The 13,367-nt window shown below is 39.9% G+C and overlaps 1 protein-coding gene across 1 annotated transcript in view; it reads left to right on the top strand.

The window, feature by feature from the left end:
* ptprua (protein tyrosine phosphatase receptor type Ua) overlaps positions 1 to 13,367 on the top strand; it is a 217,789-nt gene that overhangs the window by 136,411 nt on the left and 68,011 nt on the right. The window contains 2 exon segments of the mRNA XM_057354219.1: positions 2,823 to 2,938; positions 10,164 to 10,341. Coding sequence (XP_057210202.1) covers positions 2,823 to 2,938; positions 10,164 to 10,341 — 294 coding nt within the window.

Below are 13,367 nucleotides of genomic sequence, written 5' to 3' on the forward strand. Positions count from 1 at the left end.
TAGGAAGGGCACACCTATTATAATGGGTTTGATTAATAGAAAAAAATAATATATTTAATAAAGACATCAGTTGCAAAGCCAACAATATTAGAATGTTGGCTTTCATTCATGAAAATGATGCTGTTAAAGAAATGTGTTGTTTCTTCATTCATTTGGAGATAAAATGTGAAATTATTAGAACGTAAACGTATGTTTAAAAACATAAAAGCTGTGTGTGATTAGTTAGTTATTTTTTTATCTATTGGCAGTACTAAAATAAACATGTTAACCAAAATAAATAGTGTATGTTTAATTTCACTATACGTGTGAGATAAATTGCACGAAAAGGGTGCGATTAATTGCAATACATTTTTTATCTATTGACAGCCCTTTTTTCAGGAACCTTTGTGACTCATTCATGGTGTGCAGTGCATCATTGTTTAAATATAATGTTGAAAATAACCAACTCACAGATTCAACATTAAATCAGTTATCAGTTCAATGCGTTATCTTGAGACTTTACCCTACCTCGCATTCTCAGCCTTATGCAAAGGTCTGATGCATATGTCTCACAAAACTGGAAACATTCAGTATTTCTGAAGTCAATCTGTTCTTTGAAGGTCTGAAGGTCTTGCTATGTGAAACTATTAAATTCAACAACAAGCAACGCATTAGTTGCATTTACCTCTATAGAAGCAAAAAGGAGGCAGATCAAACCACTTACATCCTGTTTCACATCGTAATTGAACTATTAACAGTGTACAGCTTCGCCCACATCACGCGGGTTGAGCAAACAGAGAGAATTCCTTGAGTATATTCACATGACGGAAACCCTGCTGCAAGAAAACCATCATCAGCCCGTTTATGTGAATCACTTATTAGCAGCGTGTTAGCAGGCCGATGCAATTACAGATGAGAGCCGGCCACTCGCCGCATGCATTGTGTCAACGCTAACAAAGTGCTTGTCAAGAGATCTTTAAGTAAAAGTTATAGAATTTGCTGTAGATGTTTGAAAGCGCTTTAGTCATTGGCCACTTTTCATCATCGCGACCTGAAGAATGTAAAAGCCTTTGAGAAAATGAATATCTACTTGCGCTCTGTATTGTGGATGGGTTTTTTGTTTCGCATTGAGTGCAAACCTGCAGAATTCACTGCAATTCAGACTGACAGAAAAAAGTACTGACAGCACTTGGGTTGTGAGGAAAGCGTTGAGAATAAATGAAGAACAGTGATGTTATGGCATTTACGCTCTCCATATGCAGTGTGTAATGATTTGATCCTGAGATGACAAGCACAGGCAGATCAAAACAAATGAGGCCTTTGTTGAGCGTGAAGATGAAACATGAAGCTTAGAGATAAGTGATATAAATGGAGTGCATATCAATTGAGATAACAACAGAAACCGTTTCTATTTCTCATTTTTATTGCACGATGGCAAGGAGAAAATAGATTAATAAAGGAAACACATCAAACGGTACAAAGGAAATGTGTTGTTCTAGCCTGCTGTTTAATCTCAGATTAGTGTTGTTGTGTCATGATTTGAAGGACAGAACCCAAGTTTAGACAGGAAAGGGTTAACGAAAATACTTTATTTAAATATAAAAACAAAACAAAACCCACCATGGGAAACTAACGAAGGGATGATTACATAGGGGAGGTGTCGGGCAGGTGACAGGAATCAAACATTAAGGGCGAGATTACGGGAAACAAGGGGGCGGGGCTAAGAGACGCGACAGGAGGACACGTGGCGCAGTCACAACAAAGGCCATGTGTCTCCACACATAACACAACAAGCACAAAAGACATGGTACTGTACGACTCTTTCCACAGAACTAGAAAATTCATGACAAGTGGGACAGAATCACGACATGTTGTTGTTGGATTAAGGAACACGTCCAAAATGATAAATTTAGCAATAGTTCTACCACAAATAAAGATCATTTATATAGTAATTTATACGTTATATACTCACCCTCATGCCATCTCAGATGCATATGACTTCCTTTCTTCATCTACTCTTAAAGGGATACTCCACCCAAAAATACTCACCCTCTAGTTGTTCCAAACCTGTGTACATTTCTTTGTTCTGATGAACACAAAGGAAAAAAAATGGAAGAATGTTTGCAACAGACAATTCTTTTGAATTCTATTGTTGTTCTCTTGAACCCAAAATGACATATTTTAAAGAATGTAGGAAGTCAAACCGTTTTTATTGCGGTTCTAGGTAATAAGGATTACCAAAGCAGGAAAAATTAACATGGTAGTCAAAGGTGACCCAGAACGGTTTGCTTTGCTACATTCTTCAAAATATCTCATTTTGTGTTCAACAGAACAATGATATACAGTATATGTATATATATTCTTGTACAATAATTCTTTCTACTATGATAGTCAATGATGTCCCAGAATTGTCTGTTGCTAACATTCATCCAAGTATCTTTCTTTGTGTTCAACTGAACAAAGAAATGCATACAGCCAACTAGAGGGTGAGTAAATTATGTCAGCATTTTCATTTTGGGGTGAACTGTCCCTTTAAGCAGATCATTTTTCATTCTTACATGGAACTCAAAATGTTAAAGCTCCAAACGTCTGTCGTTAAAGTAATCCAGATGACTCCAGTGGGTTCATTAATGACTTCTGAAGCGATTTGTTTGCGAGAGAAAATCATTATTATTTTGAGCTTTTTACTGACATTAATGCTAAAACAAGCCCATCTGCGTGCTAAATGTTGGTAAAACATCAATAACTTCACTGGTTTTTGCATGTCTTCTGAGTAAAATATTTGTAATACAGTTTATTTTCTGTTATTTTAGTTTAATGTGTGTTTGCTCTGTTTTGTGCAGATAAAGTGCCTCATTTCTCCAGGCTGGGGGACGTGGAGGTAAACGCAGGACAGAACGCCACATTTCAGTGCGTGGCAACCGGACGCTCGGCCAAGACGGACCCCTTCATGATGGAGGTCAGTATGTGTGCGTGTGTGTGTGTGTGTGAGAAGAAATTTCAATCCTTATAAGTTTATATTACTTAATGAATCAGCAAGCTCAGAGAAACTATTTTTAGGACAGTATGAAGCTTAGAAACATGTGACCTTGAGGTAAAGCCTATTAAAAGTCGACAATGCACTTTCGTTTTAATTAAACAGCAGCAATTTCATTTTCTGGTCCAATTTCATATGTAAAAGATATTTCGTTTGAAGTGTTATCAAAATCATCCTATACCCCATTCACACAGACCACTGATCTCAGAAAATTGCCAAAAAATTGCTAGAGTGCCTTCTGTGTGAACGTGAACGCATCCCGGATTGATCCGAAAAGTGATTCCGGAAAGGCCGGGGACCTAGTAACATTAACGGGATCAGTCCCGGAAAGCGCCCTGTGTGAATGAAAGGCCGTGTAGTGATGACACACATCTATAATAAATTGTAAGTAATTTGGCTATGAAAACAAATATAGTTAAGCGAGTTATTTTGTTCGTTAGTAAATCCAAAACTATTATTCGTCTTTAGATAAATCATGGTTGAATGCAAGAGTCCTAATCACCAAACTTAAGGTCAGATGCGAGAGTAGCATAATAAAAACTATTAACACGAAAATACACAGCGCTTAAATAAACTTGATGGGCTTTAAGACTCGGCTGTGTGCACCTGCCGTGCTCGTGCTCGTGCTGCGCTGCGGAGAAGCCCACCAGTTTCTGTGCAGACGCTGTTAACAGACTAACTCAGACTTTTCTCAACAATATAAACATGATGATCATATACCAAGTGTTTATTTATGCATTTTTATAGCATTATGTGCGATATGCTTTATTAACGAGTTTTTCATTCGATCTGCGTGATCTTATTCCGAAATGGTCGCTATTTAGCCACCCAAAAACACCTCAAGAAAATGTCTTTCACCTTGATCAACCCTATTTTCATGACAAAAAAATGCGCATAACATTACATTGCAGTATATTACGTCATGTCTCTTTATGAGATCTTAACGGGATGTTTGTGAACGCACGCACAGATTCCAGAAAATCGCTGGCAGTGTGAATGAACAAAATGTAACGATCCCGGGACAAATTCCTGGACACATTTTCCGTGTATTTTCCAGGATCTCTGTGAAAAGGGCTTTAGCTTCATTATGTGTAGTGTTGTATGAAGCAGTCAAGAGTATTGTTTTTTTTTTAGGTTTTCCTTGAGTAACTTTGTAATGCTTATAGACAATCAGTATGTTGTGGTTTGGATCTGAATCAAACCGTGGTAAATATTAAAGAGTACATTTGAGGTACCTACAGTTTTTCAGCTAACTCAGGGGTCATGTGAAAGATGTAATCTCCTCTGGATATGAATGTCTGTTATTGTGTTAACGCTTTTCCACATTTATTTGGATTTTCATCAAATTCCATAACCAAAGCTTCATTTCTTGTTGTGCTACCTGCTGCATTTTTTATTATGGGTTTATACCTTCTTGCCAATAATGTGTGTAAAATAATGTCGGGAATTCTAGGACTGCTGGCATCCCATCCACCACATGTAAATCAATACAGTGAGTCTGATAACAGGCTGCTTAGAGTCAGTTCACCTTCATTCATTCCTTCTCTTAATTATATACATAAGTCATGACCACATCACATGACCTTCAATAACACTAACATTCACACCTTAGTAAAAATGTATATTGATTCCAGTCACATCAGCGCCAGAAACGCCAGACATTCAGTATTTCATTACTGTAACTTTCATTTTAAATTAGCGATTTATAGCCGCAAGAGTAACAGAACATATATTAAAGCAAAAGAGATGAAAATAAATGTTACATTTACATTACATTTCCAATATCCAAAGCGACTTACATTGCATTATACTATACACTATGCATTTGTTTCTTAGTATGTGCAGTGTTAATAAAGACATTACTCAACTTGAGTTCAGTGGCGGACCTAGAGTTTTATATATGGGGTGGGCAAGGCAACTTCAGGGGGTCCACAGACCATGACAGAAAATTTGTATGTAACCCTTACCTGGCATTAAAAGATCATAAATAAATATTAAGATTGCCGATTAGATGTAAGTGTATACAAAACAATTGCACAATGTTATGAATCAACATCAAACTGACAGTAGCAAATAAAATGTTGGGGTGACACCCGGGGTGGCCAATTAGATGTCAAGGGTGTCCTGTGCCACCCTGGACACCAGTCTGGTTCCGCCACTGATTGTATTCCAAAAATACAGATTTTAATGTGCTGCATACTAAGTTAAAAACAACATAAAATAAAACAACAACAAGATTTGTATGACATTATAAATACTTGAAACGCTCCTCCAGAATTAAAAGTAGTCCTTTACAATGATCTGTTGTTGACATTCAATCTCATACTTGGCATGTTTTTTTTTTTGCTCCTGTTTGTTTCAGTGGCAGTGTTCTCTTTCCGGCATTGAGTTTCTCTTTGCAGTGTATAATCTCTCTCTCTCCAGGCCCTGGCATCACTGACTGGATGCTCTCTTCATACTTCTCTAAGTGTACACGTCGAAAACACTTTTCTGGGTGACGAAAGTTTGCCAGAGGCCCTTTTGCATTTGCGTTCTTAGCATTGGATGCGAGTCCTCGGGCATTAGCTACGAGTACTTTTTCTTTTCCTTTTATGCATTCATTCTTATTGTATGTAAATCCTAGTTCAGAAAATATCCTAAGACAGAGGAAGACACAAGCTCTGTGTGTGTGACTGATTTAAAACACTTGAACTAGAGAAAGCAGAAATAGCAGCAGTATTTATAGTGTAAAGCATCAGCATGATGCTCGAAGCACTCACAAATGTTGACATTTTTAATAAGATTGAAACTACTTTTCTTGTTACATTTCAGTGTGTAATAAAATAGATGTTTATTGTTTTTTTTCTTGAATGAGTTTTTTTAAATTGAATCAGGCTCAGTTTGGCAGATCATAGAATCACTGCTAGATGTATCAGTTACATGATAAACAATTCACGTGATTGAACAATAGATTAGAATTTGAAATGTTATACATTACGAAATGTAAAAATAATGATGTATCTATAGGATTTTAGTTAAATAGTTACATTCACAGTAATAATAAGGAAATAGGAACGTCTTGATGTATAAAGACAAAAGCGCACACACACACACACACACACACACACACATACAAGCCGGCGCATGATAATAACAAAAAAAATCATTGAATTTTCTGCCACCTTCAGTTCAGTGAACCTTTAATTAATGTACATGATGACTTTTTCTAATCCTCACCACAGGCAAACATTGATCTTTTCTTATACCAGTTACCCCTAACAACCAGTCTATGCATTTAAATGGCACCTATTACAGTTTTTATATGGTACGTGTAACAACATGCACATACAGCATACTACATTATTGCACATATGTGACCCTGGACAACAAAACCAGTCTTATGGGTCAATTTTTCGAAATTGAGATTTTTACATAATCTGAAAGCTGAATAAATAAACTTTCTATAGATATATGAGTTGTTAGAATAGGACAATATCTGACTGAGATACAACCGTTTAAAACTCTGGAATCTGAGAGCGCAAAAAAATCAAAATATTGAGAAAATCGCCTTTGAAGTTGTTAATCAGGGGCATTGTGGCAGACCATCCACTCACAAAAATAAAGTTTTTATATATTTAAGGTAGGAAATTTACAAAATATCTTCATGGAACATGATCTTTACTTAATATCCTAATGATTTTCGGCATAAAAGAAAAATCAATCATTTTGCCCCACACAATGTATTTTTGTCTTTTACTAAAAATGTTCCCGTGCTACTTAAGACTGGTTTTGTGATCCAGGGTCACATATGATGTATAACATATAACAACATAAAACAAAACGTAACGTAACGTAACGCAAAAAATTATCTAAAGAAACCCAATTATATTAGTTGCGTTTAGCTATTGTTTTAGATGTAACAAATGTTCAGTTGTGCTTGTAAGATAAACTAAAATAAAAACAATAAAATATATTAAAAATAAAAATAGATTGTTGATTGTCAGAGAGAAAACTGAAACGACTTTATAAATAGGCATTATTTGTACTTATATATAAAATAATGGATATTTTACAGCACTTAAACCTACCCCCCTCCCGACGATTAAAAACACGTAACAAGCAAATAGAAGTCAGCCACGGGCATTTATTAAAACACACACCAAAAACAGTACACAAACCTTACAAGCAGGTCGCGTTGCATTCCGAGTCTTTTATAGCCGTACGATCGTGTGAGCACAGTAGGTTTCAATCGCCTACGACCGCGCTCCAGGAATGCACACAGTGGCGTATACGCTCAAGTTTAGCGTGCGACGCAATCGGAGCAGGACAGCCAATGGCGTTTCACAACGCAACCAGTCACGAGACACACGAGAGCCAATGCCATTTCACAATCAAAGCTGACGTTCCGTCTGCAATATTTGAAATTGTGCGCAACCGGAACCAGTTTTACGATGGACAGAGAAGGTGCCACCACACGTCATGAAAACATATAAACACGTTATAAAAACATTAGAAAATCGGCCCGTTAACGTTACTCCACCTTCATACATCCGTGTCATGTTCACGCCTAGAGGAGGCACAGCGTGACACTATCATGCATTTTCGAGTGGACCAGCGTGTCTATTACACACTATGGCGTGATACAGGGTTGAAAATCACTTGAAATTCAGCTCATTTGAATCATCACATTTGACGTCACACTCAGAAGAGGCCGTTTCTTCTTGCATGTACAGTATCACAACTGTATTTTAAATCTGCAGGGAAGGAGATTCCCTTTTCTCTGTCAAAAAGCTATCCTTAAAGTTAGTTAAGAGACCTCCAGTATAGATCAGATGCTATCATCTGTGTCCAGTAATGTGACCTGAGGTGTCATGTCGGGTGCGAAGGCTTTAATTGCAGCGTGTGTTTTGATCCTCGAGGCTTTGAGCGAGACCTCATTGGGCCGAGATTCTCTCTCAGCTGTGTTCTCGCTGCAATTTAAATAGAACAATCAAATCTGTCTGTGCACGTCACTGGTTTCCCAGCCTTCCTGCTCTTCTGAGGCTGAGGGGAAGAGTTCAAAACATGCTGATGTGAGAACGCTTCTTTTCCTCTTTAACTGCTGTGGATTATTGATTCTGCTGCTCCTTTGTGGCCGTCAATTGCAAACATTTTCTGTTTTCCAGCATCATGGACAGGTTTCAAAGCAGTTCAGTAAACAGTCCTGAGACAGGTATTTTAGTGTGTTGAACACGTACAGCACAAAGGACTTTATGTGTTTTACACAAGGTGAGGATTAAAGGATTTGTTCATCTGAAGTGAAATTTTCCATATTCCAAACGTGATCTTTCGTTCTAAATGAAAAGTGCTATAGAATAGGCTGCTTAGATATTTATCAGTGGACTCTTAGCTGTGGTTACTTTAGTCTTGTTTTCACAGCGTAACAGCAGTGACATTTTCTTCTTCCTTGTTGATGTTAGAAGAAAAATACTCGAATAAGATTTAAAAATAAATTTCAATGGGGTACGCGGTGGCGTGTGGAATGTGACCGGGGGTGGGAGGTATCACGGGGGGGTGGGGGTTGATTTGGGGTTGGATGGGGAATTGCCCTTGGACGCTGCACTCCACCTATTCCTGATGCGCCATTGTGGCGTGTCTTGGACTGCAGCTTGGGGGCAGAGGCAACACTATAATGATGTATTATTAGTATAATAATAATCATTTGTATTTCAGTAGATACACTCTCCTATATGTGTCATACACTTATAGACATTACAGAGTTATCATTGTCAAAATTAATCATCCTCATACATTTATGCATACTCTCTCTCTCTCTCTCTCTCTCTCACAAACAGAAGGAATTAACCTATGTTGGCTGTCGTTATGTCTGTTTGTCCTGGTCTTATTGTTGTTGTTGTTTAGCACATGTAAATATTAACACATTTTATGTTTAGCACATGTAAATAGACTCACATTCCGTGTTTGCATAATAATACAAAAAAAACCCCAGCAATGACATTGAACATCACTGCATCACTGACACAAAATGATGTTTTATTAACAAAGTTCGGGAGGAGCACGTGCAGATAACTAACCCGGCTGGCTTGCTATAACCAATCTCGCCAATAATCCTTTTAGCTCGGGGAAAAAAAACCCTACAAATAGACACGACGCCTTACCCTCGTTCTCTCTACATCTACTTCGCAGCATTCCTCCTCCACCCTACTCCTCACCATCAGTCTGTTTTTACCGCAGTATAACGGGGGGCACGACTGGGCCCGGGGCCCTCACCCCGGACAAGGGGCGGGCGCTCCGAGTTCGGAGGAACTACCAAGCTCGGAGCCCTCTCCCCGGGACAGCACGCCAAATACGCATAATATCCGTCCCTTATCATCCGTACTTATTATCTGCGAGGCCAACTCGTGAACTGACGTTTTATGTTAGACTGTGTGTGCGTGTTTTCCACTGAAATAAAAGAAGGTTTGGAAGGACATAAGTGTGAGTATGTGATTTCAGAATTGTAAAAATATCTTTTTGGGAGAATTGTTGTTTCATGTTTATTGTTGTTGATTGGCAGCTGAAATTCAGTCTGGCAACAGAGCAGACCCACTCATATACACATCTGGCAAGATTTCTCTTTCCTGTTTTCTGAGTTCCTGTGTGAAAGATGCGACTTTGTCCAAACACCTGGTGGAAGTGTGTGCGTGCGTGCGCGTGTGTGTTAATGGAATGAAGGAACTGTGTGTTCTGTTCCTGTTCTTTATACAGCGTTAGTTTTCTCCACTTGACATCTTTATTTCTCTCTTGTTATTTACACGATATTCAGAGATGCTTAATGAGCTTGAACAATGGAGGTAATAAAAGCTCAGTAAATATAGGCTGCTTGTGTTTTATGTTCCTCTGGACACTATAGAAATGTAAGTCAAGGGTGGACAACCTTAGGGATGCTCACGTCATTCACACTCTATATATTTTTTTGAAGAAGCTCTGAGTGTTTGCTCACGAATGGTAAATATTCTGCTACTGAACAACAAAAAAAGCTTGATGTGTATGTTTTCACGACAGTTTCGCAACGATCCCGATCACAAGATCAGTTTAATAAAGCACGTGTATGTTTTCTTTTGTTTATTTTTGTATTTACGTAAACTACTTTAAAAAATTGAGTAAACATTCCTTTTCTTACTTCCAGAGGCGTAATGGCGTTCTCATGTCACCGTATTCAGTGACATCATCAGCAGGTGAACGGCGGTTGGTTGCATGGTTCCAGGTAGGCGGAGTCCACCGTGGAGAACAGGACCTTTACCGATGCATCACTCAGTCCACATACGGAGCCGCCGTGTCCAACTTCGCTGAACTGATTGTCAGAGGTACGACAGACCGACACATTGGTTTTACTCTTTAATGTGTATAGAAACAGATTGTTGCCATGCTAACAGCATCTTCTCTGATTGATGAATCGTAATAAGGGATTGTGGGTAATGCAGTATTACACCTGGAATCTGTCAATGTTTTTTTTTTTTTTTGACGTGGGGCCTCAACACAAGCATACATCATCTTTTAACATCCTCAGACCTCATTGTAGATAGTACCATAGGTCTTTCTTGAAATACGTTATCGCTAAAATCAATTCCTCCATGGAGAAAATAATCTGATTTTTACGTCCCATTTGTACTCCATTGCCAGCTTGTCTTCTCAGTGCACAGAATGTTCTGGACACCTGAGCATGTCTCTCTGATTGACTCCACATCACGTCCCCACGTAAAGATCTCTTCAGCACGAGCCAAATCCTCACGAGTGCCGTAACCTCTTAGACTAGTGTGCTCGAATGAACCTGGGGGCTGATTATGGTCATATTCACCAATCAAAGACATATCTTAGCCAAAAATATCGAAATTACTGCTGCAATCAGTTATGCAGATGATCGCATGCTGCCTCATTTTGGCCCTGGTACGGATTCTGCTCCCTACAAGTGCCTCTTGTGATGGTGACGTGATGAAAAGAGTGCGTGAATCATATCAGGTAATGTCACAGAAATTCAAAAAACAACAATAGAAATAATCACTGTTATTGTGTTTTGCTCAGCGGGGATGAATTGTGTACTTCACAATGGCTTTGGCTTTTTCTGCGTCAGTTAGGAACTGTTGAAATGTGCCATACTTGCGTCATAGCATGAAGAAAAACAGGCACTATTCAAGTCAAGTCAAGTCAACTTTATTTATAAAGCGCTTTTTACAACTTTCATTGTTACAAAGCAGCTGTACTTAAAACATATCGACTATAAGCAAAACATTTAAAGCACACATTTAAGATAAGGGAGAGAGAAACCCAGGTCAAATATTAAACGGACTATAAATTACTATATGTAATATCAATTAAGTAAAACTTTAAAATAAATAAAGTGTGTATATATACAGTATATATATATTCTTACAAACTAACACAGTCTCATGGCAATACACAACTGCATCACTATAGATATATATAACTAGATGCCGCATTAGCAGCTGTTTTTAGTGTTTTTAAAAGTGACTAAAATAGCCAAAATTAACTTGGGCATAGTCCTGGCTTAGGCTAAACATTGTCTATATACACACACACACACACACACGCACACACACGCACACGCGCACACACGCACACACACACACACACACACACACACACACACATGCACGCACACACACACACACACAGTATGTAAAATATGCAAATTAACACACAAAATAAGTAAATCCTGCTAGTTGTTTTTTTCAGTGTACAATGTAGCAATTTCTTATGAATTTGTACAATTTGAGTCATAAGTTTTGCTTTTACTCCACTAGTAGTTTTAGGGGTGAGGCTTCAGTACAGATTTTTTGTATGACTTTGCCACCTTATTGAATAGTTGCACATTTCCATGACCAGGCTGTACAATCTGATTGTGGTTCAGTTTTTTTCTAAGGAATTTCATGAAAATCCTGGCTGGAAGCTGTAATAAAACTCATGCAATTCAATGACGCATTCTTAAAGGTTTTAGGAAGAATTCTGGATCCAATTTCAGTTAACTGAACATGTCTGTCACGGTAGAGGCAGACAGCCAAGGTAACACTCAAAAGACTTTAATAAACAAAAACCCACAATAGGGGCAAACACTAAAGCAAAAAAAAAATTAATGTCTTGGTTACGGATGTAACCTCTGATCCCTGATGGAGGGAACGAGACGTTGTGTTGAACTGACGCTGACTGGCCTGGGTGTGTCAGACGTGAGCGCGAAATTGTAACCATCCAGTGGAGAGGTAGGGGAGCCCAGAGATTTTGAAAAAGGGGGGAAACCCCTGCCACCGGCCATCAAGGGCGGAGGCCTTCCTTCTCTAACGGCGAGAAGCCGCCCGGCACTGTAAGGGCTACTGGGGAAGCACTATTTCCTCGCTCAGGAAACGCGCTACGGAGGCCACTTCCTACCGTAGGGAGGAATTCAGTAGAGACACCAACATGGTCTCGCTGGCAGGGGAGAACTCATGGGAGGAATGTGCAGACTGTAGGGAAGGGAGTACCGCAAGAGGTGGAGGCCCACCTAGGGGAGGTCATGGGTTACCAGCCTTGGAACCAGACCACGAAAATACATCAGACGGAACCACCCTGTTGGGGGGGTTACTACGTGTGGGGCACTAGGTCCGGTTAGAGCTATACGCTAGATAACTCAGTTGATACCCGGCATGACGAGGCATGGCTGCTCCGCCCAGCCCGCCAGCAGGAGGTGCTTAGTGATGGATGGAATGCCTATTCTTCACCCGGTGGGGGAAGAAGGGAGGCGGAAATAGCACACTGACCCACCTATGAGGGGGGAAGGTGCTTTCGCAGGCATACGCCTTACCGGTCGCCGGTCTTACCTGTTGGTACCATGCAAGACTCGGGCTGACACCGGTTCCACGCGGAGGCTGTAGAACCTCGCGAAGGTGTTGGTGTCCACGATCCAGTGCGCCAATCTCTGTTTGGAGACAGCCCTCCCCTTCTGCTGACCTCCAAAACAGACAAAGAGCTGCTCAGATCTCCTGAAGCTCTGCGTGCGGTCCAAGTAGAGGCGCAGTGCACATACTGGACACAACACGGATGGGGTTGGGTCTTCCTCCCCAGTGGGGAGCACCTGCAAGTACACCACCTGGTCCTGAAAGGGAGTGGTGGGAACCTCGGGCACGTAGCCGGGTCGGGGTCTCAAGATAATGTGAGAGTCTCCAGGCCCGAATTCTAGGCAATCCGTGGACACGGAGAATGCTTGTAGGTCTCCTACCCTCTCCCACCAGGAGAACCGTCTTCATCATAACATGAGATAGAGCGGCATCTTACAGGGGCTCAAAGGGGGGCCTTGCCAAATTTAGCGGAGTTGCTGCATAAGCGGTGGGTCGGTCTTACCCTC

The sequence above is a fragment of the Triplophysa rosa genome, linkage group LG16, assembly GCF_024868665.1.
Source record: "Triplophysa rosa linkage group LG16, Trosa_1v2, whole genome shotgun sequence".
Classification (NCBI taxonomy): domain Eukaryota; kingdom Metazoa; phylum Chordata; class Actinopteri; order Cypriniformes; family Nemacheilidae; genus Triplophysa; species Triplophysa rosa.